This window comes from Bipolaris oryzae, assembly GCF_000523455.1.
Source record: "Bipolaris oryzae ATCC 44560 unplaced genomic scaffold scaffold_197, whole genome shotgun sequence".
NCBI lineage: Eukaryota > Fungi > Ascomycota > Dothideomycetes > Pleosporales > Pleosporaceae > Bipolaris > Bipolaris oryzae.
Genome location: NW_006911473.1, coordinates 21,639 through 46,964, shown reverse-complemented (window position 1 = coordinate 46,964; position 25,326 = coordinate 21,639). Strand labels below are relative to the sequence as shown.

The 25,326-nt window shown below is 50.5% G+C and overlaps 12 protein-coding genes across 12 annotated transcripts; 4 read left to right on the top strand and 8 right to left on the bottom strand.

Annotated features, from left to right (window-relative positions):
- Window positions 1–83: 83 nt before the first annotated feature.
- On the top strand, window positions 84–320 carry COCMIDRAFT_106834 (uncharacterized protein; the record flags this gene model as incomplete). The annotated part of the gene is made up of 1 exon (XM_007694109.1): window positions 84–320. A coding segment is annotated over one exon (237 nt), but the record flags the coding sequence as incomplete, so codon positions are not given.
- Window positions 321–933: 613 nt separating this feature from the next.
- COCMIDRAFT_29999 (uncharacterized protein) lies at window positions 934–2,263 on the top strand (the record flags this gene model as incomplete). The annotated part of the gene is made up of 4 exons (XM_007694091.1): window positions 934–1,228; window positions 1,277–1,347; window positions 1,403–1,817; window positions 1,869–2,263. The coding sequence occupies 4 exons, from the start codon at window positions 934–936 to the stop codon at window positions 2,261–2,263; spliced, it is 1,176 nt and encodes a 391-aa protein (XP_007692281.1).
- A 180-nt stretch (window positions 2,264–2,443) lies between these two features.
- COCMIDRAFT_40603 (uncharacterized protein) lies at window positions 2,444–4,297 on the bottom strand (the record flags this gene model as incomplete). The annotated part of the gene is made up of 2 exons (XM_007694096.1): window positions 2,444–3,848; window positions 4,221–4,297. 2 exons carry the CDS (start codon window positions 4,295–4,297, stop codon window positions 2,444–2,446), a joined length of 1,482 nt encoding a protein of 493 aa, XP_007692286.1.
- A 790-nt stretch (window positions 4,298–5,087) lies between these two features.
- COCMIDRAFT_40602 (uncharacterized protein) lies at window positions 5,088–6,932 on the bottom strand (the record flags this gene model as incomplete). The annotated part of the gene is made up of 3 exons (XM_007694095.1): window positions 5,088–6,403; window positions 6,470–6,685; window positions 6,926–6,932. The coding sequence occupies 3 exons, from the start codon at window positions 6,930–6,932 to the stop codon at window positions 5,088–5,090; spliced, it is 1,539 nt and encodes a 512-aa protein (XP_007692285.1).
- A 683-nt stretch (window positions 6,933–7,615) lies between these two features.
- COCMIDRAFT_106799 (uncharacterized protein) lies at window positions 7,616–9,549 on the bottom strand (the record flags this gene model as incomplete). The annotated part of the gene is made up of 6 exons (XM_007694108.1): window positions 7,616–8,562; window positions 8,615–8,742; window positions 8,804–9,104; window positions 9,170–9,209; window positions 9,266–9,362; window positions 9,425–9,549. 6 exons carry the CDS (start codon window positions 9,547–9,549, stop codon window positions 7,616–7,618), a joined length of 1,638 nt encoding a protein of 545 aa, XP_007692298.1.
- A 1,019-nt stretch (window positions 9,550–10,568) lies between these two features.
- COCMIDRAFT_9064 (uncharacterized protein) lies at window positions 10,569–16,205 on the bottom strand (the record flags this gene model as incomplete). Its single annotated transcript, XM_007694088.1, has 5 exons — window positions 10,569–11,831; window positions 11,888–13,891; window positions 13,956–14,318; window positions 14,372–15,782; window positions 15,838–16,205. The coding sequence occupies 5 exons, from the start codon at window positions 16,203–16,205 to the stop codon at window positions 10,569–10,571; spliced, it is 5,409 nt and encodes a 1,802-aa protein (XP_007692278.1).
- A 391-nt stretch (window positions 16,206–16,596) lies between these two features.
- On the top strand, window positions 16,597–17,762 carry COCMIDRAFT_106775 (uncharacterized protein; the record flags this gene model as incomplete). Its single annotated transcript, XM_007694107.1, has 3 exons — window positions 16,597–16,758; window positions 16,812–17,176; window positions 17,327–17,762. 3 exons carry the CDS (start codon window positions 16,597–16,599, stop codon window positions 17,760–17,762), a joined length of 963 nt encoding a protein of 320 aa, XP_007692297.1.
- A 1,060-nt stretch (window positions 17,763–18,822) lies between these two features.
- COCMIDRAFT_40598 (uncharacterized protein) lies at window positions 18,823–19,370 on the top strand (the record flags this gene model as incomplete). Its single annotated transcript, XM_007694094.1, has 3 exons — window positions 18,823–18,993; window positions 19,050–19,246; window positions 19,301–19,370. The coding sequence occupies 3 exons, from the start codon at window positions 18,823–18,825 to the stop codon at window positions 19,368–19,370; spliced, it is 438 nt and encodes a 145-aa protein (XP_007692284.1).
- Window positions 19,371–19,807: 437 nt separating this feature from the next.
- COCMIDRAFT_106793 (uncharacterized protein) lies at window positions 19,808–21,184 on the bottom strand (the record flags this gene model as incomplete). The annotated part of the gene is made up of 1 exon (XM_007694106.1): window positions 19,808–21,184. The coding sequence occupies one exon, from the start codon at window positions 21,182–21,184 to the stop codon at window positions 19,808–19,810; it is 1,377 nt and encodes a 458-aa protein (XP_007692296.1).
- A 456-nt stretch (window positions 21,185–21,640) lies between these two features.
- COCMIDRAFT_106780 (uncharacterized protein) lies at window positions 21,641–22,237 on the bottom strand (the record flags this gene model as incomplete). Its single annotated transcript, XM_007694105.1, has 3 exons — window positions 21,641–21,994; window positions 22,057–22,154; window positions 22,216–22,237. The coding sequence occupies 3 exons, from the start codon at window positions 22,235–22,237 to the stop codon at window positions 21,641–21,643; spliced, it is 474 nt and encodes a 157-aa protein (XP_007692295.1).
- A 377-nt stretch (window positions 22,238–22,614) lies between these two features.
- COCMIDRAFT_106796 (uncharacterized protein) lies at window positions 22,615–23,157 on the bottom strand (the record flags this gene model as incomplete). Its single annotated transcript, XM_007694104.1, has 2 exons — window positions 22,615–22,881; window positions 22,951–23,157. 2 exons carry the CDS (start codon window positions 23,155–23,157, stop codon window positions 22,615–22,617), a joined length of 474 nt encoding a protein of 157 aa, XP_007692294.1.
- Window positions 23,158–23,475: 318 nt separating this feature from the next.
- Window positions 23,476–24,728, bottom strand: COCMIDRAFT_40596 (uncharacterized protein; the record flags this gene model as incomplete). The annotated part of the gene is made up of 3 exons (XM_007694093.1): window positions 23,476–24,036; window positions 24,095–24,607; window positions 24,684–24,728. The coding sequence occupies 3 exons, from the start codon at window positions 24,726–24,728 to the stop codon at window positions 23,476–23,478; spliced, it is 1,119 nt and encodes a 372-aa protein (XP_007692283.1).
- Window positions 24,729–25,326: the final 598 nt, after the last annotated feature.

Here is a 25,326-nt window from a genome sequence, read left to right as displayed (position 1 = left end):
CGTGGGCTCGCATTTTGGTGGGGTGTTGCATTGGCTGAACTGTTGCATTGGGTGAGCACGGACGGTAGTGTTAGATTCTTCGGGCCTTCTACGATTTATACTTACACCCCTTAAAAGGGCTACCAGGCCCTTGGTCAGCCAAAGCCAGCGTCCTATGGCATTTGTATCCTAGTCTTCGCGGCGATTTCCAATATGCTTTACGCCGGATGCATCGAATGCACGACCCAGCCATTCGAATTGCACCAGGCGAGCCCGTTTTTCTCGATACCGCCGCATGGAAAGACATATGGTCATCGCAATGGAATTGGAGGGTATTCTAGAACCGAGTAGGGTACGATTCGGCTGATCTTAGGTTGTTACCGGGATAAAATTACTTCCGCCTCGTTCATCAGACTTCCTTGCAAACATTGACAAAGTCATCTAGATGCAACATCCATTTCTACTACTGTATGGTGCGCCGCGTAATTATCGGGACAATTTCTACAATACCTGAATCGTGTTCGAAAACCTTTGCAGATCGAGCCTTGTAGCGTGCCACTGGCGCGGCGTCTAAAGCACCCGGTTTTCATTGCCGAAAGATGCGCTAGCACGATCTGCAACATTTCTCCGAAAAGTGGCTTGCCCTGGTGTAGCGCGAACACGATTGACAGCAGCGATTAGGGGGCAGACCATGGTCTAGCGAGGAACAGTTCCACACTTTGATGTCTGAGTAGGACAAAGTCATGTCGCGTGCCTGAGAGTCATTGCTAGTGAGTATTCTAGCAGGAAGCCTAGAATCCAGCGCCCAACCCGAGCCGTCTCTACTCATCAGGCCGACTCCTGAACACTTCCTCTAAAAGTTCCCAGCTGCTCAGATGAAACAAATTTTCTTCACCACTCTTACGCTCTCTTTGGACCTTCTGAAAATAAAGCCGTTTTCGCTTATATGTCAAAATGATCGACCCCGCTGGTCTCCTGCGTGGAACCAATGCCCTGGTTAGTCGTGCGGGCGGTATTCATGTGCCTCCAGAAGTGATTGCTAGTTGGCCGACTCCCAATTACATCTCTCCAGAGGAAAGGACATCGGCTGCCCCAGTATTTCTGTCTATTCTGTTGGTGGTAACGATTCTCGTCTATGGCGCCCGCATGTGGGCACGGCTGACCATGACCAAAAACGCTGGTCTTGATGATGTTCTTATAAGTATATCAATGGTACCATTGATTGGACTATCAATTGCAACAATTCTCGGTATGAGCATTTGTATCAGTCATCTTGTCACAGCTAACACCCATCAAGGTATGAAAATTTATGGCTTCCAATGGCACATGTGGGATCAAACACCGACAACCAAAACCACAACAACATATGTAAGATCAACGATCACTTTTCCGTCCTTTGACAAAGCTCATTGCAACTACTTAGGTCACCATGGCAATCGAACTTACGTACATGATTTCCACAATTCTGATCAAAATATCAATTTTACTCTTCTACCGCCGGCTAACTGGTTCCTCAACTACCAGATTTATATACCTAGTATGGGCATGCATAGCGGCTTGCATTCTATATTTTGCTGCTTTTGTTATCCTTATCTTTTTCACCTGCTCTGTAGCTGTTGGACGAAAAGATTGTGCCGAAGAAGGACCATTTATAGTCTCTGTCACAACTGTTTCAACTGCACAAGACCTGGTTATCTGCCTTCTTCCTGCTCTCCTTATCAGTAATCTTCAGATGCCCAAACGCCAGAAGCTGGCAGTCTGTGGTATCTTTGGCTTAGGTCTTGTGACCACACTCTGTGGTATTATGAGACTGTATTATGCAGTCTATCTTTACTATTGTAAGTACAACCATAAAGCGTTATCGAATCGTTCAACTAATTATTATCTAGTCACCTACGATGCGACATGGTACGCGTATTACGGCTGGATTTGGACCGTACTCGAAACCGACCTAGGCTTGATCTGTGCGTCAGCTCCAGCACTTCGAGTCTTTTTCCGCCACTCCTTAGGTTTAATATCTTCCCACACTGGTGATCCGCGATCTGGGGCCAATAAAACATCTTCTGGTATTTTGTCAAATCGAGCAACCCACTCGGGACCGTTAACGCGGAGTGGTGACAGCAAAGATCCAGAATCTCAAGGAGACGAAATCTACTTGGACAGTATAATCGTCGAGCGGGGTTTGAGCAGCAGAATCCAAGAAAGGGACGATGCAAGCCAGAAGAGTGATTCCAGCACCCGGAATCTTACAACAATAATCCATGGGCCCGTGTCGAAGTCATAGGAACAACATTTTTGCGTCATATATAACAATAACTCTTAATCTAATTCTGCTCTGGATCTACTCTACCCTAATTGAATCGAATCTGATGACTCTATTCGTGGAAACATCAGGGTCTTGTCTATAAGTACATTTACAATCCGAAAATCAAACGCTTTTCCCTTTCGTAACCAAAACCAAAAATTAACCAGCAAAATTCCAGCACTTAGACTGGAAAATGGGAGCGTTGACATTGAATAGTGTCTTGCTGTAGAGGGTTCCAACGTAGGCAATGACATCCATGTTGAAGGTGCTGGCGAACCAGGCGCCGTTGGGGCAAGTAGCGGCGGCGGGTTTAGTGAAGGTAATACCTGAAGTACTGGCATAGGCGAAATCGAGGTCAGCGGAGAAGGCGTTGATGACCTGAGGCTTGACTTCAAATCCGGTGGTCAGGTCAATGACGCCTTTGAAAACGCGAATACCCAGGGCAAGGTTCAAGTCGAGATACGGGTTAAGCTGCAGTGATACCTCGGCGCTGACATCGGAGGAGACAGTGGTCTTGGGCTTCCAACCACTAGTGGAGGACTTATTGGAGTCGAGGAGATCAAGGTGGACCTGTCCATTGACAATCTCGCTCTGGAGACCGAGCGTGGCATTGACAGTACCTGATGCTGCGAACTCGACACCGAGAGCGAATTGCGCGATGGGGCCGACATCGAGAATTCCGGGAATGCTAAAAGCTGAGACGGAAGCAGAAAGTGGCTCATAGTTGTAAAGTTTAGAAGAAAAGGAAGCAGCGACAGTTGTGGATATGTTGAGGTTCACAAGACCGGAGTAGTCGACATCAAGATACATCTTGCTGGGTTTGAACTTGAGGAAGTTGAAACGAAAGCCGCCCTTGATACGAATATTGCTCTCGTACTTGGCTTTATCGACGACAATCTTGAGGTTTTTCGTATCGACAAGGGTACCATTAATCTCGCCGCCAATTGACGACTGGAAGTCGCGCTTGGCAGGAGCCGTGGTAGTATCGAATTCAACAACGGCATCCTCACTTTGCTTGTCCAAAGCAGAGCGCACGGCAGAAGCAGTGGCAGTGAGAGATGCCTCATCGAATTTAAGGGCAGAGACGGTGTAGAAGCCACGCTCGTCGGCAGTGTTGCAGCCGCCGTCAGGAGAGTAAGTGATGATGATGAAGTTAGATTTAGGCCACGCGGTAGAGGCGGCTTTGACAGCAGCGGCATTGCTAAACTTCATGGACACAGCGGCGGAGGTGCACTTGACAGAGGTGATTCCAGCGACTTCTTCTAACGCGACGGCAGGCTGCTTCATGGCAACGTCAACTAAGGCCGCCATGCCCGCAGCAGCATATCCGAGGATAATTTTCTTAGCCGGCACCAGAGCTTCCTGTCTGGCCTGAAGACTGGTGGCGAGACCGGTCTTAAGCACCTGAGGACGCGGGATGGGCTTCAATATAACTGGAGTTCCAGTCTTGCCATCTGTTTGTCGTGCTTCGAGATCTAGGAGGTGACCGGGCTGGACTCCAGGCCTGTGAATAGGCTTTAGGATTGTAGGGGACGCTTGACTTGGCGCCTGTCGCACATCGGCACTGTTCGAAAGAGACGTCCTGAATTCATCGAGCTGCTGGACAGGACGAAGGGCAGCGTTGTTATCATTACTGGGCAGCACTGCAGCGCTGGTGAACCCAATGAGAGCGGTGATTAAGCATGGCAAAGAAGTGAGGGTCTTCATGACTGCTGTAAGATGATAGTACTTGAGTGAGAGGCAAGCAGAACGGAGCTGCAACGATAATCAACAGAAGCGAACGACTGTGATTATGAAAACAAAAAGAAGGTGTTGAAGAAAAGACCGGATGTGGTGGGGTGAGGAGAAAACATTGAGGTGTGGAAAAAGCGAGAACTTTATAACATGCATTGTGATGTCCTTCTGGAGGGGTTGAGTCGTGCATTGAGCTGAATACCAAGCGTTGTTATCGCGATGCCAACTATTAGGTAGTATTTGGTAGGATTTGAGGGAGCTCATTGATTCTTGGCTCATGTAACCCTTTGCATTGAGGTGTGAATACGAATGGAAAGATGGATTTAGCTACGAATCGAGCAGATCCCTGTCGGCCGTATTTATGCCTTGGCTTGATACGTGCCATGCGATGTCAGTTCCTGACAGGGATTATTACACTGTGTTGAACACCCGCAAAACAGCAAGTTCTGCCGAACTACCCGCTGAGCAGCGTTTCTTTTCCGACTTCAAGTGTGTGAAAATTTTTAATATATACTGAGTACATATTCGCTTGCTTGATCCTCACTTGCCCCTGAAGTCGACATAAAGAAACTCCTATACACAGTAGAAGCCAGCGGTTGACTACGGCATTGATAGCAGTCCTATCACCTGGTTTTCCAACCTCGAATGGTCTTCCTGAGTATTTCAAGTTTTCACCTTGCATGGATAGCTAAATTTGGTTTTCGCAGCTCAAGTCGAGCTGGGTGATTATCGCAACCCTCTCCCAAGCCACTCCGCATGGGATCCTTTACCCAAAGATTGAATGAAGGAAACTGTAGCTAATTTAAAATCTAAAACCCTAGCGTCTAAATGACACCAGCCGGCAAAATGCGCGCGCCTGAGTAATGCACACTTGGAACGCCAAGGTTAACGCTGCAATTATGGTTATACAGCTATGTACAATAGCTAGGAACAAGAGGTTATTGGAAGTAAGCTTTAGAGACTTTCAATAGACCAAAATAGTATATGAAGGTATCTACGGCGATTTGGGACGATAGTAGTTTCGGAAGGTACCGATACCAACTAGTCTGGCCTTGCCCTCCCACACTAGTCATGACCAATCGCCGTCCAGGAAATCCGCGATAACCTTGCCTTCTGCAATGTCTTTGTGAATTTCTTCAATTGTCCAAGGCTTAAATACATGGCCGGCCGGGATGTTAGTATTCCTGAAGGATCGGCCTTCCAGCACGTGGGCCTGAGCCTGGCTGAACTTGTCGTCGACGTATGTCTCCACATCATGTCGAAAGACCCACTTCGGAAACTTGAGCCGAATCTGTTTTGGATCCTTTCGGATGTTTTCCCAATTGGTTGCGCCCATGAGCTGAGAGTTCACGAATGCCATCTTCTGGACGCAGCTAGCGCGCTCATAGCGCAGCAAGTTATAGACACGTGCACCCAAGGGCCCGCCTCTAGAGGCGTTATTGGTACAAGCATGTCTTAGGCAAGCCGCGAGGGTTACAGCGTCTTCAATCGCCAAGGTACCTCCGCTGACCGAGGATGGGACAGTGGTATGCGCTGCATCTCCAACCTGCACCACTCTTCCACTCTTTGATGTCCACTCAGGGCGCAAATTGCGCCAGAGTAAGGGCCAGTGGGTTATTGAACCTTCAGGAGTCGAACTGACAAGACCTTGAATAGCGGGATGCCAGTCTGGGACGCGGTTCAGCACAGCTAATACCTCCTGCGAGCTGACATCTGGATCCCAAGATTCCTTTGGCTCACTGCCGCCTGGTAACAAGAACTGGTCCCGAGGCGTCAACCCCCAGGCAACAAGATCTGGCGAAATCAGGATGCCAATGTGCATTCCTGGTCCCAGCCAGTACTCTTGCGAAGTGTCCTTTTTGGCGCGCTCGCCCCACTGCTTTCGGAAGGCGTCATTGCGCATCGCCAATTCGGTTGGAAACGCTGTGCGGTATACCGACATGCCACTTGAGCGTGTGGGCAGACGCTTGTCGGCGATGAGAAGTTCAGAATTCGAGTGGTGGCCATCGGCCGCGATGACCAAATCGGCGACATATTGCACTCCGTCCTGTGTGAGCACACCACCCACCCCGATCGAGTCATTTTCGAAATACTTCTCAGCACGCTGGCCGTACTGAACCTCGAGGCCTATTCGAGCGACTTGCCGAAGAAGCATCTCATGGAACTTCCGTCGTATCTGGAACGGTGCCACGAAAGGCAGGCCTCGACGCTCTTCCAGATACTCCGGGTCGTTGTATATCGGCACTGAGGGGCCTAAGATCAACTCACCGTAATGCCTGCGGTAATATGTCTCGCTGTCGCGGCTGTCTTCTGCCAGCTCCTTGCACATTTGTGGCCAATGCCGCAGTGTCCTTATGGCTGATGGTCCGAAGATAATGATGTCGCCTGGTCAATGGATACTGGTCAGGCCTCCACGTTTGTGCCATGAGTTATAAATGCGAAAATACTCACCCGCAAACACGGGATTCTCGCTTCGTTCCAATATACCTACGACTTCATGACCATTACGCCAACACTCTAACGCAGACATCAGCCCCCCCGTACCAGCTCCTACCACGAGTACCTTGAGGCCAGTGACTGGCAATCGTTTCGGCAAATCGACAGGACTCGCTTGCCATCTTTCGGGATCGTAGTCATGGCGGTCACCGTTGCGCAGGAAAGACTGCCCTTTCACGACCTCTGCAAGAGAACCCATTTTCAATTTATCTATCGTAAGAACAAAACCAGCGCGATTGATCAGCTTCCTGAAACCTACATACTTCAGCAATTGCGCCGAATTTAGTATGATCCAACGGGCACCGAGTCGCCACACGTAGCGATGCGAGAGCCAGATGATAAGACAGATTGCATATCAAATGTGTAACAGAACGGTGCTCGGTGAGTTCCTAGGGCCGCTGCTTTCGTTGCCCGTCATTGCGCCTGGGTTGGGGCAATACGGTATATTCCACGGCGAATATCTTGGCGCTCGGCATATTTCTAGAACACCACGTCGAGGCCCGGGTCCGGGACGCAAACAGCTATGAGTGCAATTAGCATGACTTCGACTTGACCAATTGTCTCGATACGGTGCTGCCCAAGTCATCGGGCAAGCTACGCGAATCTTCTTGGCAGTCTGACAGCACTGTCGCGGCAATCAACGGGAGCACACCATGAGTGAATAGGCAGTGCCGTGACAAGTCGCTTGTGCATGTCAAGCGATTTTGTCTACAGCGGTCCTCACACAAAAAAGATTGCACACGTTTCTTGTAAGAGTTGGCAGGCAGCAAGAACAGGTAGGTTGATAGAAAAGAAGAATTTAGCTAAGGTGGAGGAGTAGGGTGCCTTGTATAGTAGTCCTGCCAAGGCGCTTCCAAGCGCTTCTTCAAGCACCTATACAACTACTAGCTCAAAATCCAGATGCCAACTAGTCATCCGAGAGATTCTTAGCTACTAACCCTTGGGTATTTAGCCTGATCTTAAACAGAATAGGCCCTGGCAGTTTCAAATTGAACAGCATCTTCTTGGAAAGCATGGATCTTGATACAATTTGATTTACGAGCGTTGGGGTAGGCTAGCTAGAAAGACTGACCAAACAAGGATATGTAGCTAAATTATCTTTCATGCTGCCTGCTTGATGTTCCGGTCCAGTCCACTCATATCAACCGCAGCACTGACGACGGGCTGGTCAGCAGTGGCCGGTTGGGCCGCATGGTTGACGAAGCCAAGATCGCCACGCACAAGTCTGGCTGAAAACCCATCAATCACCTCACCAGTGAAGTGGGTGAGATTTAGCTCGTCTTTCTCGTGTGCAAACGTCCGCTTAGTGATTCGGTCGAGGATGGAAACCTCTTCCGTTGTCAGCTTCTCGAGCATCTCCGGTCTGTTCTCTGCCTCTCTAATCTTCTTCACTACCGCATCCTCTGCCGCAGAAGACACATTCATGGACTCTAGCCCAAAGTTGATTGACTTAGCTGTTCGCTTTTGGACGTCAGCATCCTCCGTATTTGTGTCAGCGATGCCTTGAATGACCGGCTGTATGGTCTTGAACGCCATATCGAAACCTTCTTCCTGCTCGGAAGTAATGAGTGCTGCTTCTTTCATCCTCAATTGCCGGAGAACCGTCATGACAAGCAGCAGAAAACGGGTGTAACCTTCCGAGACCTTGGTAGCATGCCACTTGGCAGCTTGCTCTTCTCCAGCCTGTCCACGGCGGACGGCTTGGATTGTGACCGCCGCTGAGAGACCGGACGTCAGAGCGAGGTGTACTCCAGAGGAGAAGTACGGATCGACAAAGCAGCCAGCGTCTCCCACGATCCTGAAACCCGGACCAGCATACGCAGAAGCGCTGTAGGACCAGTCCGAAGCCTGCTTCATCTCACTGACTATCTCAGCATTTGCAACCATAGAGTTGATCTGCGGCGCAAGCTTGAGATATTCCTTGTAGAAGGAGAGCCCATCCAGACCGGATGCCTTCTTTTTGGCGAAAAAGAGCTCTTGATAGACAACGATACCGCAGGAGAGCGTATCGTTGTGCAGTGGGATCGCCCACACCCATCCGCTCCCATCTGTCGCAATGCTGTCAGTGACGTCGCCTAGCAAGGTCTGGCAACCTCATACCTGACAAAGCCTCGAAGAATGGCGAATTCTCGGTCTCACTGCCCGCGTTGTATTTGGTAGCACCCTTCCAATAAGTCCAATTCGCGATATTTTTCAGCCCTTGATTGAATCGGCGGTTCTTAAGGTATCTAGAAACGATAGTCAGCCTTTGACAACATGATTCTCCCGCAGAGATGAAAATGCCCATACTTGGTAGAAATAATGCCGTTGCGACCGCTGGCATCAATGACATGTCCAAATTGAATTGTGCCAGTCTCGCCAGTCTTGCGACTCCAGGTTGCAGTAGTTGGACGCCCAGGGTTGGCAAGGTGGTTCTCGGCACTGAATTCGCCGTCTGAGTATGATTCAAAAGTAAGAGACTCTACTTTAGTCCCATCGAAAGTTTTAGCGCCACTCTCGCCAGCGTGTTTGAAGATTAGCTCATCCGATTCTGATCGGACGACGTTCCATGAGAAACCGCCAGGGCCAAGCGCAGCGGCAAAGTCGGTGTCTGCAAAGATCGTCAGGAGCTATACATGCGGAACAATGGCCAATGGCTCGCAGCAGAGCACATACAAGCTGCCTTCTTCTCCGTAATCTTGAAGGTTGCACCAAACTAATCTTGATGTCAGACATGTATGTCATAAGATAGCAGCAGCTGCTGAAGTATACCTTCTTCTGGAACCCGTGAGCATCAAATGTCTTCTCTAGGTCGATAAATCGTAGGAAGAAACGCATAGATGCGAGCATGCTCTCGCCAACATGGTATCTGCGAATTAGGTTAACTTCCAGCCAAACAACGCATGAAAACCGCCACTTCAGCAAGCGCACCTTGGAAATTTGTCGCTTTCAAGCAGTACGACATCTACTCCCTCCCGAGCTAGCACAGAAGCTGCATAGGAACCAGCCGGCCCACCTCCAATGACGAGGACATCAGTCTTTTCTGGGATGGACATTGTAGAATCTCTTTTTCAGTATGTAAGTACGATAACTGATCTGTAGAACGAAGGCAAGCAATTGAGTAAACCTGGGGTTATACATACATAGATTCACTGCATGCCATTACCTTCTGAGTAGACAGATAATAGAGACTAGGCCATTCTTGACGTCCAGGATGACGATCCTTGTCAAGTGATCCTTTGGCGTTGCGTCAGCCGGTGTATTGTGCGGTACCGATCAGGCCGGGCCTTTGTCAAGCTTGCCTCTGCCACGGACTTCGCGCTTTTCGCGTATCCATGGCCAATGGAAAATTCTGCTTGCAGGAAAGCGCGCCCACCGGGTTGTGTGCATTCACAGCGGTATCCGTCGCGGTCCTCGGACATCATAGACGCAGACGTGCGTATGCCACAGATTTGTAAGAGCAACCAACGGCCGGGCTGCAGCGAAAGAGGTCTCTTCCAAGCCCGACCTCATCAATCAATCCCGACAGTACCGTGATATTTCACCCTGATTTCCTCAAACTACAGCGAAACATCGAAAGCAGAATTTTATGATGTAACAGATGTCCCACGTGACAGAGCTATACGGACATTCTGCCTAAGTTATTTGATAGGACTGACAAATATTTGAAAGATCTTCCAGAGGGATATAGATATCTGGTGGATAGGGATTTCATTCAAAATAGAGAACTAGACTAATATCAATCATCCATGGATTGACCTGATACTGAACTGTAGATAGACAACGGTCATGTGATTGATAAGTCCATATTGTTATATCATTCTCGAAGATCTTAACATCAACATTCCCAAAATCACTCTAGACACACTAATTTATGAGCGAGATCATAACTGTGTATTTTGGTTGAGTTTGGGGCAGCCAATCTACGATATGCCATGATGAATGTTTTCGCTACCAAGAGAGTAATAAACAAGGGGAGAAACATGTAGCGAAAGAATCGATGAGATTATACCCTATCAACGCGCCCAAAACATAAGAAGCAGGACTTGTGAAACACTCAATAGACTGAGACTGATTAGCTGTAGTACTCGTTCAGCCATGCCCTCAGGTCGCCAAGGGTCGGATATTCGAGAAACAGGCTGCCATTCACAGTGACACCAAGCTGTTTGCGAAGCTTCTCTGCGATGACCAGACTCATCAGGCTGTCGACTCCGAGGTTCTCGAATCTAGCATCGTCACTGAGATCGGATTCGTCGAGCTGAGCTTCAGCAGCGAGAAGTGCGATGGCTTTAGACGTCACACTGTCAGCATTTACAGCCACAGCTTGTGCCTTTGCAGGAGGTTCTTTGTGGTCGGAAGTCTTGGTCACGGACACAGGCGCTGCATCGACTGACTGCTTGACAGTGGTAGAAACGGGGGTTGACATGGCGGGAGCTGGCTTATTAGACGTTCTTTCGGCAAGTGGAACAGCAACCTTATTCGAGAATTTGGTGTGAGACCCATCGCCAGCGACCTCTGGCGCGGAGAAGAAGCGGTCCAAGAGTACACGTGGGTATCTCTTAAATTTGATGCCGCCACACATGCCGATGATGATGCCCGCTCGAAGCACGTATACATCTCCCAAATAAACTGTAGGATCCTCAGGTGTTTGAATCATCTTGACGTACGACTGATAGTGACCGCCTGCGACCAGCGGCTCAGCGAAGCGAAGGCTATCCCAACCCGGAGTGACGTGGAAATTGCCACGGCAGTCATTGACATCTGACACGTTCATGATGAAGCCAGCCAAATGCGCAACGCTGTCGATGAAATAAGGCGGCACAGTCCATGTCCCGCTGTTCTCTGCCGTGAGACAGACCTCGGCCACGGCTTCCAGGCCATGCAGAATGACAGACTGCATGCCGCGGTATTTGTCAGCGTAGTTGACTAAATTGGCCGCAAAGAGCGTGTATGCCATGCTACGCGACAGACGGTTCGCAGCGCCAGTTGCCGCGAGATGTTCCAAAGTATCAATGCGACCTTGCACAAGGTGGAGTAGAGGTCTCCACTCAGACAGCCAGCTGTCGGCAGGACCGAATAGAATGTTCGCCGTTGCGAAAGGCTCGTCTACCACCCCTATCGCAGAGACGTTACTCCAGGTCAGGTCTGCGATGCGATCGTCGACATTTTTGATCGTGATGGAGACTTGTATGATCTGCGGAACAGTAGTGTTCTTCTGCGCTACGAGCCCTTTCGCTACGTGAAGGTTGGCTACATTCATGTCGCTTGGTGTTTCACCAGGTCTGATTTTCTTGAAGAGGTACTTGCCCAGCGTAAAAGCAATATCAGCGTGAATAGACTATCTTATGTGTCAGTGCAGTCCCTCTTGCGGCTATGATTGCTGTATTGTCTTACCGAAGTAACCACACCACAGTCGTTCATCTGATGGCCCCATGCGGCTGCCAGGAAATCAGGCTGCATCAGATCAGATTGCATGACGACCTTGCCACCTGTAGTGGAGTAGGTCTCATGTGTTATCCTCTGAACCGTCGAAGTGATGAACCCGCTATTCATTCCCATGGGAGCTGTTCCAGCATCTCCCTGGGCCGCCTTCTCTGCGTCATAATAGGTGTTACCCTTTGTCAAGTTCCAGTTCCCATTATACATCAGCCAGTGGTTCTTGTCATTCCATGCATAGGTCGGCAAGTCCAGCAGGCGCACAGATTCCTGATGCGGACGATGGAATTCGTTCCAATCCAGGTTGACGCCAGCACAATAAAGGGTACTTAGGCTTGATGCGACGGTCTGCCAATTGTTCTCTCCCCGGCGCAATGTCGGTGCAGTAGTGATGCCCGGTCCCATGATGGACTGTACGAAAGCAGTGCAAACAGGGTGAGGCCCAATCTCGACCCAGATCATACTTTCGTCAATCGTCCCAATTTCTAAAGCAGAGTGGATGGCGCCCAGGAAATTTACTGTCTCTCGGGTTCCACGGCGAAGGTATTCGCCGTTGATGGTTTTCTCGTCGAACACCACGCCACCAAGAAGTGGGGAAATGATGGGTATAGTCGGTGACTGGAAGATCACACCGCGTTTGGCCATCCCCTCGAATTCATCCAGAATTGGGTCAGTCTGTGAGGAGTGGAAGGCAAAGGCGACGTCAAGATCAAAGCACTTGAATCCTGCGTGGACGAGTTTAGCCTTTAAAGCATCGATGTCCCCTACGCTACCACTGAGTACCGTGTCACGTGGTCCGTTGACACACGCAATTTCGTATGGTGCGGTCTTTGCTACTTCGGAAATCTCATCTGTGGCGGCGCGTACAGCAAGCATCTTGTGACTGCCGATGCGGCATTGAGATTCTAGCATCGCGGCTCGGTGACCCACGAGAAAAATGGCATCAGCCGCCGTCAGCACGCCAGCAACATGAAGAGCTGCGTATTCACCAAGGCTATGTCCTACTACAACGTCCGGCTCCACTCCCAGCGTCTTGTAGAACCTGGTTAGCGCGATCTCCACACAAAGCAGGGCAAGTTGTGTCTTGACAGGGGAATGTGCCGAATCAGACGCGTGGCTCCCATCAATAACTGGGAGAAATGAGGGAAAGCCATGAGCTTGGGCGATTCCGTTCAGGTTCGATATTTGTGTGCGAAACTCGCTATTATGGTGGTACAGCTCAAGATTGAAAGATTTGTGCGATGCTCCCTGTCCAGTGAATGCAAAAACGACCGGAGGTGGGCCCATGGCTGCCACAGGCTTATGCACATCAACCGCTGATTGGAATTTGTTCAGTTGTTGTTTGAGTTTATCCACATTTGATGCTGCGATAGCCAGTCGATAGTTGTAATGGTGGCGACGAGCAGTTGTCGTATATGCGAGACTGGCCAGCTCAACCTCTCTGGTTCCATCCAGGTAAGCAAGAAGACGCTCAACGTTGCCTTTTAGGGAGGCTTTGCTCTTTGCTGAGACAGTGATAACATGGGTGTTTCGAGGGTCAGCTGTTTTAGTCTGGGGTGTTGGAGCTTCTTCGATTAGCACTGCCGAGTTACCGCCCGCCGCACTGAAATTGTTGACAACCGCGATCCGCTTTCGTTCAGTTGATCGCTGCCATGGTGTTGCTTCGAGTGGGATACGCAGATTTCTCTTGGCCAAGTCTATGGGGAAGGCAGGATTGAGCGAGTGCTTGATGCCCACATGCCTGGGGATAGATTCGTGTTCGAACATCAGCAGCACTTTAAGAAGCGCGGTGATACCGGCAGCCGCTTCACCATGACCAACATTCGATTTGACCGCACCTATATGAAGCGGCTGGTGTGCAGCACGGCGCCGAGCAGATGGAGCAAAGACGTCAGCGACGGATTGGATCTCCTGCATGTCCCCAGCTTGGGTACCAGTGCCATGCATCTCAACATAACTGACCTATGTTCGCCGAACATGATTAGCATAGTTTCGCCATCGGGTATCACCACAAGCCATGACTTACATCGAGTGGATCTACGCCGGCTTGGCGCATGATCTGAGAAGTGAGGTCCGCTTGTGCACTTGCCAATGGATGTGTGATGGAAACAGCATCTGCTGAGTGGTTGGTGCCGGCACCGAGAATGACACCGAGGATATTGTCGTTGTCAGCCTGCGCATCCTCGAGTCGTTTGATAACGACAGATCCCACACCGTCTGCACGGCAGTAGCCATCTGCCTCGCTATCCCATGTCTTGCACGCGTTCGGAGTCTTGGAGAGGAAATGGCCGTTGCTAAGCCCAGCGAAAGCGTCAGAATTTGTCAATACGTTCATACCGCCAACGACCGCACAATCGGTATCCCTGCTCCAAAGGGAGGTGCAAGCCATCTGTTTCTGCGGTTAGCAATCCGTCTCATACGTCATGGCGTCTTCAGACTAACCTGCAAAGTTGCCAGTGAAGACGAGCATGCGGTGTCTATCGAGTAGCTTGGACCGGAAAACTTGAAAAAGTAATTGATACGACCCGGTCCAAAAGCTCGACAACCTCCTGTGATAAAGTAGGTACTGATCTCTTGATTGGAGTTAACTTCGCGATAGTCATCGCTGGCTTGTCCATAGAATGTCCCAGTACGTGAGCGATGTGAAGCCGGAGTCCTGTCGGCGACATGGCCGGCTCGCTCTAGTGCCTCGTATGCTGTGACTAACGCAAGACGCTGCATGGGATCCGTTTGCTGTGCTTCCCGCGGTGACATGTTGAAGAAAGCGGCATCGAAGAGGCCGGGTTCATCTATGAAGCAGCCATAGGGTGTCCAACTAGCATTCATGCGCTGATTTTGCGGGTCGAAGTGCGTGTCGACATTAAAACGATCGGCAGGAATCACACGATGCACATCCAGACCATCCTCCAAGATCCTCCAGAATTTCTCGGTGTCGGTAGCACCAGATGGCATTCGGCAAGCCATACCCACAATCGCCAGCTTGGATTGAGCCCTGCCTCGGGGGGGATTGAGACGGTGGTCCGGCCTGCCGATCCACTGGGTCATATCTTCAGTCTCCGTCTTACAATTTGGAAGATTTGATTCAAGAGCTACGCCCAGGTCACGCGTAGGCAGTGAAGGCCTAGCGACTAAGATCTGACATCTTGAAGCGCTTAAACTTAAGCCAAGATCAACCATACCTTGAACCACTTGATCCCATTTTATGACGGAGGTGAGAATCTCCTGGATCACACTGCTAAAGAGCGCGCGGGACGTGTCTGCTTCGAACGGCCTGCCGGTGTTGGTCGAGAACAGAATCCCACCTGGCGCCGCCGCCAAATCGTCAAAAGTCGCCGTTCGAGTGACGGCTTCCACATATTGAAAGCCGTAGATATGCTGGGCATGACACAGCCCACTGTAGACAGGTAGAGGCACCAGCCTGAGGTCACGGAAAAAGTCACAGTGACTGGAGAGGTGCTTTAGGCGACCAGGCGGCCCACTGATGGTGACAAAGTTCCGGCCAAAAGCGCTGATGAAAATTTGGCTGGGTAGCGAGATTGCCTGAGCGTGATGGAAGGCATCAAGCTCAGCTTGTACGTTCTCGACGGTGACTTCAGGCACCACATACGCCCAGCTTTCTGGAGCGCCGCCTTGGTCATCTGGCGATGGGGAGTGAAGATTACGGGAGACTTCGCCGACCACGATACCTAGTCGGAACGCGAGCCGGACTGCTTCTCGCCCGGCGGAGACGAAATTCTCTAGCGAAGATGCCGATGCAGCTGCCGCAGCAACTAACAATCCAATGCCCAGGCCCGCGAAGCAGGTGTTTCCAGCATCGTGTATGCGATTGGCGGAGTTACTATCTCTATAGAACCTGCAGTGTTGCATCAGCAAACTATCAGACGGATAAGGACAGTGGGAACTCATACCCGATAGCACTTGCCAGCTGGAATGCGCATAAGAGAACACCATCGACGGATGCGCCCAGCGGGCCAGCACGCAGTTCAGAATTGCTTGAAAGGTCGAGAACACTCTCGTATGGTGGTACCAAAGACTTAAGTGCCGTTGGTAATTGCAAAACCTCATCTCGTAGAACCTGAGTCGCCTCATATATGAAGCGCGCTACCAGGCCATGGTGCTGATCCTTAGTATGGACGTGAAGTTGACGCATCAAGTGCTGAAGATCATCGTGTGGAAGCTCGTTGCCGAAGCAGATAATGCGTAGCATCGATGACTCTTCCATAGAGGAGTCTGTTGTGGGCGTCAGGTTCTGACGGGGAGGATCCAGCCAAGACATCCTGGACGTGCGGATCTTGTATTGTAGACGAAAGGGGCGGCAGGAAGACGATCAAGTACGACGAGGGACTGGCATAAAAATAAATAGGTTCAAGACCGGATGGAGAGCCTTCATGCTCTGTATCTCGCCCACTCTTACGTGCTAAGGCATTGCTTGAGGCCGGCACGACCATGTCGGCCCTCCAAGAACGGCCGATTGTCTTTCTCAGTGACCCGGCGTCTATGCTGATTCTCATTGTTTACCATCTGAGTGCCGAGATTGCCGAACCCAGACTAATAGAAATCCGACGTACCTACGCGGGCAATATCTGCGTGCTGCTTATGCCAGCGATAAATGCCCGTTATTTAAGTTCAGCGTCTGCAATCACAAATATCACAGTAACACATCCAACATGGCACCTGGAGAAGGAGGATACCGACAAATCAACAAAGCACTCAACATCTGCGCTTTCGAAGATTATCTACATGGCCAACAAAAAGGTCTTCCAAAGCTGGAGGACGTCGAGCAACTGACTCCGAGAGTGCTTCGTATACTTGGCCATAATCCTGGCAAGGTTTATCATCCAATCGTCGTTTTTGCACGAGTAACCACCTAACCTTATTCCAGTTTACACTGCAAGGGACAAACACATTCATCATTGGCACGGGCAAGGAGCGTCTCATCATCGATACTGGTCAGGGAATTCCTGACTGGGCTGACCTTATCGCATCCACTCTTGCTTCTTCGGGCATTAAGCTCACAGGAGTACTACTTACTCACTGGCATGGCGACCATACCGGTGGCGTACCAGACCTGCTTCGACTATACCCAGAGCTGGGAGGCTCTATCTACAAGAATTTGCCTAGCAAAACGCAACAACCTATATATGACGGCCAATTGTTTCAGGTAGAGGGTGCAACGATCCGTGCGGTACACACACCGGGTCATTCCGACGATCACATGTGCTTCGTACTGGAGGAAGAACAAGCGCTGTAAGTACTTGATTCGATGGATTTGATGCTGTTAAAGAATACGTCTACTGCTAGGCCGCAGCATGCGGTCAGAACAGACTGCTGCCACTGTGACTGCATCTCTCTTACTTCTTAAGCCTCTACGATCCACATACTCATTCTAGTTTTTAGATTTACAGGAGATAACGTCCTTGGGCTGGGCACCGCGGCTATAGAACATCTCGGGACATTTATACAGAGCCTCAAAAAGATGCGCTCACTCAACTGCACCAAAGGTTATCCGGCTCACGGCGTAACGATTGAGGATTTACACGCCAAAATCTCTCTTGAGCTCCGGCAAAAAGACCGGCGGGAGAAGCAAATATTACAAACATTGGGACACTTCAGATCGTCGGCCAGACTTGCAGAAGGGCGCAGCAAGGGCAGCGTCACCGTCCAGCAGCTGGTCACCGCAATGCACGGCGCAGACGTGGATAATGAGGTTCGAACACTGGCACTAGAACCTTTTGCCGAGGAAGCTCTGCGGAAGCTGGCTGAGGACAGGCGTGTTGCTTTTGAGAGACGCGGCGGAGTGAAGCGATGGTTTGTTTTGGGCACAGCTGCCTGAGTCCATCAAAAGCTGGTAAGGGGGTGATGCTACTTCATTGCTTCCTAGTAGGGCCCAATCATCGAAGCCCGGTCTATGGCATTGTATAAAGTAGATATTGTACTTGAGAAATATACTCAATCGTTCCGCTTCTAGAAAAGATCATTCAGTGATTGGCTATGAATTTGATCGGGCCGCGCCCTGGCGGATCAAGGCCCCATATCATCTCTCTGCAATCCGACGTCGTCCCTCTACAAGTGCAGACCCGGAGGCCCCCTAGATGGTTAAGATGATGCTAATTCAAGATTTCCACGACTCACCCCAGTATATCAACGAATACTAGATTATGGATTATCTTGGGGTTTCTAGAATGATTTACGCAGCCGAAGCCGTAAATCCCTGATTAAGACGCCGAAACATCCTAGAAAGGAACCCCATGGCCACCTATACACACCCTCCTATTTCCCTAAATCCTCATGTAATACACTAGCAAGAATATACAAAATCTCTTTTCTTTTCCATATCTCTTTTTTTGACAGAGTTAGTAGGCCTGAAACTCTCATTTTATATTAAGATTTTGTGTCTTACCTATAGGAGCCCGCGGGCAAGAAAACAAAGGCGAAGATTGTAGAAATCGGTCAAGCCTCCCCGATGGGATGGAGAGCTAAAGCGAAACAGATCTATGGCTAGTGCGTGCTGGGAGTATCACATACTGAGGAGCGTGAAAAGGTCCGTAGCGTAGAAAGGCTCCTCATACCCCAGGGGAGGCGGGAGGCCTAATCTCATTCCATAGTGGATGAGAATAGAACCCGACTAACCAACCAACCATGAATCTAATGAGCAACTCTCGCCATCGGGTGATTGCAAGTGACTGAAGAGCCAGCACAGAGGTCTTTCCACGCCGGTGATGCGTTGACATCGTTTCCCGAACAATATACCGAGCCGGCTGCCGCAGCCGGGCGCCGGCGCTGTCGCCACAGCAATCAAGCCCGTCAACTGTACAGGCTGATACCTGGCCAAATTTCAATTCGAATTGACCACTGATTGCCCTCCACAGGCCGCCGAGATAATCTTCTGCGTCATGTCTGAGTTGCCATCTGAACCTCAACAATCGCGCTATCTCTGCCTGACGATATGCGGCTATCGCAAGCCGGGCATGAGCGAGGAAGATTATCGTAATCACATGGTCAACGTCTCTGCCCCTTTAACCAAGGACCTGATGGTAAAATACGGCATCAGGCGATGGACTCAGGTCAGCAACCACTGCCCGCAGACATCCCCACTCATGACCAATCAACCGTTGTGTAGATCCATAACCAGAGCGCAACACGGGCGCTAATGTCCCAGCTCTTTGACCCACAGATGGTGCACCTTGCCGACTTTGACTGCTTTAGCCAGGTCGTCTTCAAGTCGGTGGACGACTATGTGCGAATGAAGCAGGACCCGTGGTACAAGGAGCATTTGGTAGGTGATCACGAGAAGTTTGCTGATACGAAGAAGAGCATGTGAGTACAGCTAGCCGCAGCGGTGACTGTCGCTGATGCTGAGGTGTGTGATAGGATGACTATTGGCTGGATCGAGGAGTTCATCGATGATGGGAAAGTTGTAGAGGCGAATAAGGGGTTCTAGATCAGGACTCTCATGCAATTAGTAGAACCGGAAAATCAAACGGCTATTGCCCACCAAGCCTAGCTATCAAGACTTTCAAATATGTCTATCGCTACGTGCTTGCTGGTTCGCATTTACTCGAGTTACAGTAGGCCGAGAAATAAGCGTATACTATCTCAGATATGTTTTCAGGTGGTTTTGCACTGCTAGGACGGTCGCTATTTTCCGGTTTCACTGATTGCATAAGAGAGTGCTATGTGGTCGTTTGTTTCAAAACTGTGTCAGAGCTAAGAAAGGATGAGAAAAAAAGCTTCAATTTATTTTCGTAAGAAAGATTTTACATTGAATGACGTGCTGCGCTGAGTGTTAATCCTTCGTAGTGTGCTATCAGTCTAGTAAATACCCTACCAAGTTCGTCGTCCAAGGAAGCTATCTCGGTCCCAAATGCCCGCTTGTGACTAGCCAACTACAACATCAGGGACCTTGGCCCACAAAGGATCATACCCAGCGCCCATGATCCACTTCTGGATATCAAGCAAGCCATGCGTTGTATCATACGCCATCTGAGCAAGCTTCAACCACATGTCGCCCCTGACCCTAAGCAGTCGATTCTCAGCGCCGGTAGTCCTCTGCTCCAGCTCCTCGCCCGCTTTCAGAGCGCGCACAAATTTTGCCACATGGCCATCGTCGTGAGAGTCGTTAACGACGGCGTACAGGGAATTCCAGTCCATGCCCTTGCTTAGCGTAGGCTCGTACTGGGAGATGAAGCTGGCATCCAAGGCTGGCGCCGAGCCGGATGCGTACCAAACAAGGTCCATGCGGCCCTTCCACTCGATCAATCGAAGCTTGTTCTCCTGGTCAATCCAGGGTTGATCTACTAGCAACGCTACGAAAACAGAACTAGTGACGTTGTGCATGGAAAAGAAATCGATCTTGGATGATTTGCCTTTGCGTTGGGCAGCGCCAGCGCCATAAGCGGCACCGCTGAGCATTTCCAAGACATTTAGCTGGATGTCTGAAGCGGACGGCTGGTAGTGTGCCGCAACGCGTATCATCTCGTCCATGGCGTTTGCCATGACACCGTCGCGTACTCGGACAGGTCCTTGTTGCATAAGAGCAGCCGATTTGATCTTGGGGTTGTTTCGTGTCAAGTCGTAGAGTTCCGCAAGCGGCTTGGATGGCACTGTGCCGCTCCTTGCAAGCTCTTCACTTTTGACGAAAAAGTGCTCGATGTTGGCCGGATCATGGGTAGCTGCGTGAGCTAGGCCTTCGGCAACGATGCCTGGCTGCTCAAACTCGATGCCAAAGCCCAGATGAATGATTGGATGGTACGCCCCGTCGAACAACTGCGCCAACATAGCTTGACCAATCTCAGTCTTACTGAAGCAATATTCATAGACGACGTCCTTCCAGCCCTTGTGCTGTATCTCGGCTTCGAAAAACCTCAAGTAATTGGCGTACTGATCGAGTTGGCGCATATGTGCAAGGAAGCCACCTGGTGTATCGAGCTCGGCCACGATTGATTCGTCGAGCGGAGGCATGGGCTCTTGGTGTAAATCGTCGTCATCATACGCACGTTGCAGTTGCTCTGGCCCGCCTCCCATGGCGAAGACGCTCAACATGGAGTGTACGGTGTGATTATGACCAGCGACTGGCCGCCAGAACATGCCGAAGTCATCGTGATTCTTTTGAAGCAGCTTGTTGAGTATCTCGATACATCCAGGCGGATTCGGACCAATGCGAGCGATGCCAGCATTGAGGTGTTTGTCATTGAGACTGATTACCGGGTTATGAGCGTCCGCGGACGTGTCATTGCCGTTGGTGATGGAACCCATAGTTGCAATTACTTAGCTGTACAGGAGGTCGAACTGCAGAGCGTGGGAAATTATACGCCGTGAACCAACACAACAAAAGCTGGATTGAGGATATTCCCAGCTCTTGGGAGACTCCGAGTCCTTGCTCATATAGGAACAAGGCCAGTAGCACGTTTCGTCTCATGTGCAGAAGTACTGTCCAATGCGCTGCTTTCGCGGACCACCATAGGACGCTCGGGTCGGTCAGCTACAATACCCCGGCATGATGCACGCCCAATTTCTGAAAGCGCAGAGACCCGAAGTGCGGCTTGTCAATGATATTGAGTCGATCAACTCGAGTTGTTGAGAGTGGATTTGATATGTGTAAGAGATACCCAATGTAAGATAGTCTATTGATTATGGAGATGGGGAGGTGGTATAGACCACTGGTGAGTACTAGCTATCCATATGCTAGCCATAACATCTCGCCACACAGCCTTACGGTCCAAAAACCTTTGACATATCACCTGTGCTCCAGCGACTCCTCGGTACAAGACCGGCAAATCTCCATTGCCCTTGGATGCACTTGAGTGTCAGCACACCAGTCCCGTGGTCGTTGGCCGTAAGTTGCACTGTTCCCAAAGTTTCGTCCGTGTACTTTTGATGCGCGACTCTCAGCTGCAAATGTGCGACTATTATGTCGGCAGAAGTCTTATCCCAAGTCCCCAACCCAATCAGATGCTGAGTCCGGATCGTCGGATTGCCGAGGAAGTGAGTACTCGAGACCATTCCTACGAACTCATCGGCCGGAAGTGCGTCCCATTTCTTGTCAATAAAGGCGCTGTAGTCGACCTGGTTCGCGCCGTAATCAGTCTTTGTGCGTTGCTTCCTGGCTGAAGTAGGTGATGATTTACCGCCAATGTAGGGGCAAGGCATGCCTTCAGCCTCTGCCAGTCTTTCGAGTCGTAGCTTTCTGCCCATTCGAAGAGCACGGTCTGGCAGCTTAGAATCTCTGGGCCCGCTATTAGCTCCGGTGGTTTCAGGAGCTACCCATTTTTCTTCGCGAGACTTACCTTCGTACGTCGGAGGAGACATGTTTAGACTCAAGGTGGTTGGTGTTAGAAGGCGGACTGTGAGCGGCTACGGAAAACCATAGAGGATCGCGATTGTTGCACTCTTATACCCTACGCAGATTTGATGGTAATGTCCCGATCCCCCGGCATATATCTTTGACGCAACACGAGCTGGCGGCTGTCGCTTTTCAGGCAACAAGTGCAGCTCCCTCAAGTTGATAGCCGGACATGTACACATGTATGAGCATATAGTGTAACAGGTACCTTGAGTCCGATAGTCATACATTGTACACTTCTGAACTGTTGACCGGGGGAAACATAATTTTGCTATGATTGTCCCAGAAATGATAAAATATTGAATTTTAGTAGATCTTTTTAGATAGTCATCCAATAATACAATCACTCCGTGCCAACTCCAACGCCGTGTCCATTCGCTCCCGCCAAAGACTGTTCTTGTATGTATCTTCCGACCCTGGGCATGAGTTCCTGCATCTTGGCCGAGTCCATCATCTCCTCAATCTTAGCAACCCTATCGCCCGCCGCGGAAAAGGTCAAGAAGATAACAGACTCCACATCCCACTCCCCAAATGGTGCGTCGCCCTTGGCCGTGCTGTAAATGGCCGCCTGGTTCTTCTCCGCGTCATGTAGGACATGATGGATCGTGAGCTACAGTCGACACAATGCCGTGTCATCAGTCAAGGGATATATAGGACAAGGGCGCAGGGACTATCGGACCTTGTAATTGGTTACCGCAGTCATGAGAATGGGAAGAATATGCTCGACTTCGGCTCGGCCACGAGCGGGAACACCCATTGAAGACGGCAGCATAACTTGGGTAACATTGTCACTCAGAATGGCGAGGTATCGCTTGTAGTCCCAGGTCTTCCAGGCCTCGATGAAAGTCTGCAACGTGATTGTCTGGAGGAAGTCGGGTGCTGTCATGGCGGCAGGGAGTGTATCGACGGCTTGATCTCTAGCTAGGTTGTTTTTCCAGTTGAAGATACTCATGCTGCAGATATTAATTCCGAGAATATTGATGTATAAGAGTGCCATATTCGGGTACCGAGGTCCACCTATGTGCCGACGGCTCACGAGTGGATTTCGCATCGTGTTACAGGACTGCTATAGTAAGAAGTATGACGACTTACACGCTCTGAAATACAAATGAAATGTGAGGACTAATCCGTGCAAGAGAACGTATTATTGTGAAAGTATTACATATACTAGGCGGAACAGCTCTACGGCCAACTGGTTTGACCATTAATTACCTTGATCATCCTCAAACGATGCGATCTTCACTTGCAATGCTGCCACTGAGTGGTCTCTGGAGCACAACTTGTTGGTGACGACGAGTCGTCCGGTATTATCACGGATGTCATTGACCATGTCCACCAACTGCTCAAATCCCAAAGCTTGGTCATTTGCCATCTGCAGCAAACTCAAGTCGTAGAAGCGTGAGGCCGCCTCGACTTCGGCATCAGCGGTCCCTGGCTCAGGTATCACTTGAGCGACAAGAATTAGTTGAGCGTTTGGCCTATTCTTAAGCAAGCGGAGATGGGCTTTGATCTCGATGATGAATTGGGTGCGGAGATCGTCAGTAGTATGGTGCACGGACAGATGCGGAGAGTGTATGATGTAGACGGACGCGTCTTCGACGAGCTGCGGTGCTCCTCTCATCCTCTGCTGGACCACGACGTTGCCGGACTCAAGGTTGGCTGTCTCTATTGCCGCTTTTGGGCGGTCATACATCTGCACTATGAAGCGAACGTTTGCATTCGCCCCGGACAAGGCTCGTGCGGCAGCAGTTGAGGGAGGGCCAACCTGCACGAGGAGTGATCAGTCGTAAGTAAGCGAAAGCCGCACAGAAGGCGTAACGTACCTGGACAACCGTGGCACCATCCAAGTGAGACCAGTCCAAGCTTGAGAGTAGCTGAGTGACGCAATCGTCCAGAGCACGGTTAGACAAGCGCTGATATGCCATGAGCTGGCGATGCAAGTTCGGCTGTTGGCCATTCTCAGAACCACGGCCCTTGACCGAGCGAGAGGCCAAGGCGTAAGCGCATGGCGAGCTGTCCGTCGAATGCACCTGTAGCCGAGTCGCCTCGGCCATCTGGAGACCGGTAGGCATGGCAGTATGACAGATGAAGAGAACGGCATCGATGAGCGAGGGTTTTGTGACAAACTGGCTCGATAGTGGTGTATGTGCTACAAATTCTGGCTCCGGCTCATGGAGAAATCCTACTGTTGCCGTTGCGCGCACAACGCGTAGGAGGTGCGAGACGGGGACACCAGCCAGGTCGGCTACATCTTGGATGGGAACAGATTGTGTGAGAGGTATACAGGCCAGCACTTGGAATGTGCTGAGCCAGTGTAGACAGGATAACAACTGGGCCTGTGGCAGATGGTCAGTTGGCTAGTTAGAGTGAAAGACTCATCATCAGGCCTGCGCCTGACAGCTTTGGACGAACCTGGCGAGCCAGATGGTGGACAAAAGTGGCGCCCTCTTGGTTCATTGCGATTGTTGCGACAGAGTGGACATTGTCACAACACTGGACACTGTCACGACGCAAAAACCTTCAGGCTGCTACGAAGACGGACGCGCATCATCAGCTCATGCAGAGGATCTCGCACCATACGTCGCGTCTAGGTTCGCAGATTACCGGTAGTGGGTAGCTAGCAGACTCGGCGTACGTTCGATGCGGGGGATCAACGTATGGTGGATAATCAGCTTAGGCCGCCCGCTTGCGCTATGCGTCGCTACCCGATTGCATCGCTACCCGGTAACGCCCCGAGATTGGTATATTTTTAGTCCCGACTACACCTAGAGCTAAAACTTACATCTAGATTAGGTTCGTAGACCGCGGGTAGTGCGTAGCTAGCAGGCTCGGCGTGCATTGCATGCGGGGGAGTAACGTCTTACACGTGTGCTTGTCGAGTACGGCTCGGGTGCATGAGGTACGGTGGTGGATAGTTAGCAAAGGCTGCTACATGTCGCTAACCAGTAACGTCTCCAGGTCGGTATATTTCCTTGGTCGCCTTAATATGACGATAGTTCATGCCCGGGTTGCTACGAGCATGGGAGTCGTTCATCCCTGGTATCCCTCGCGTGTA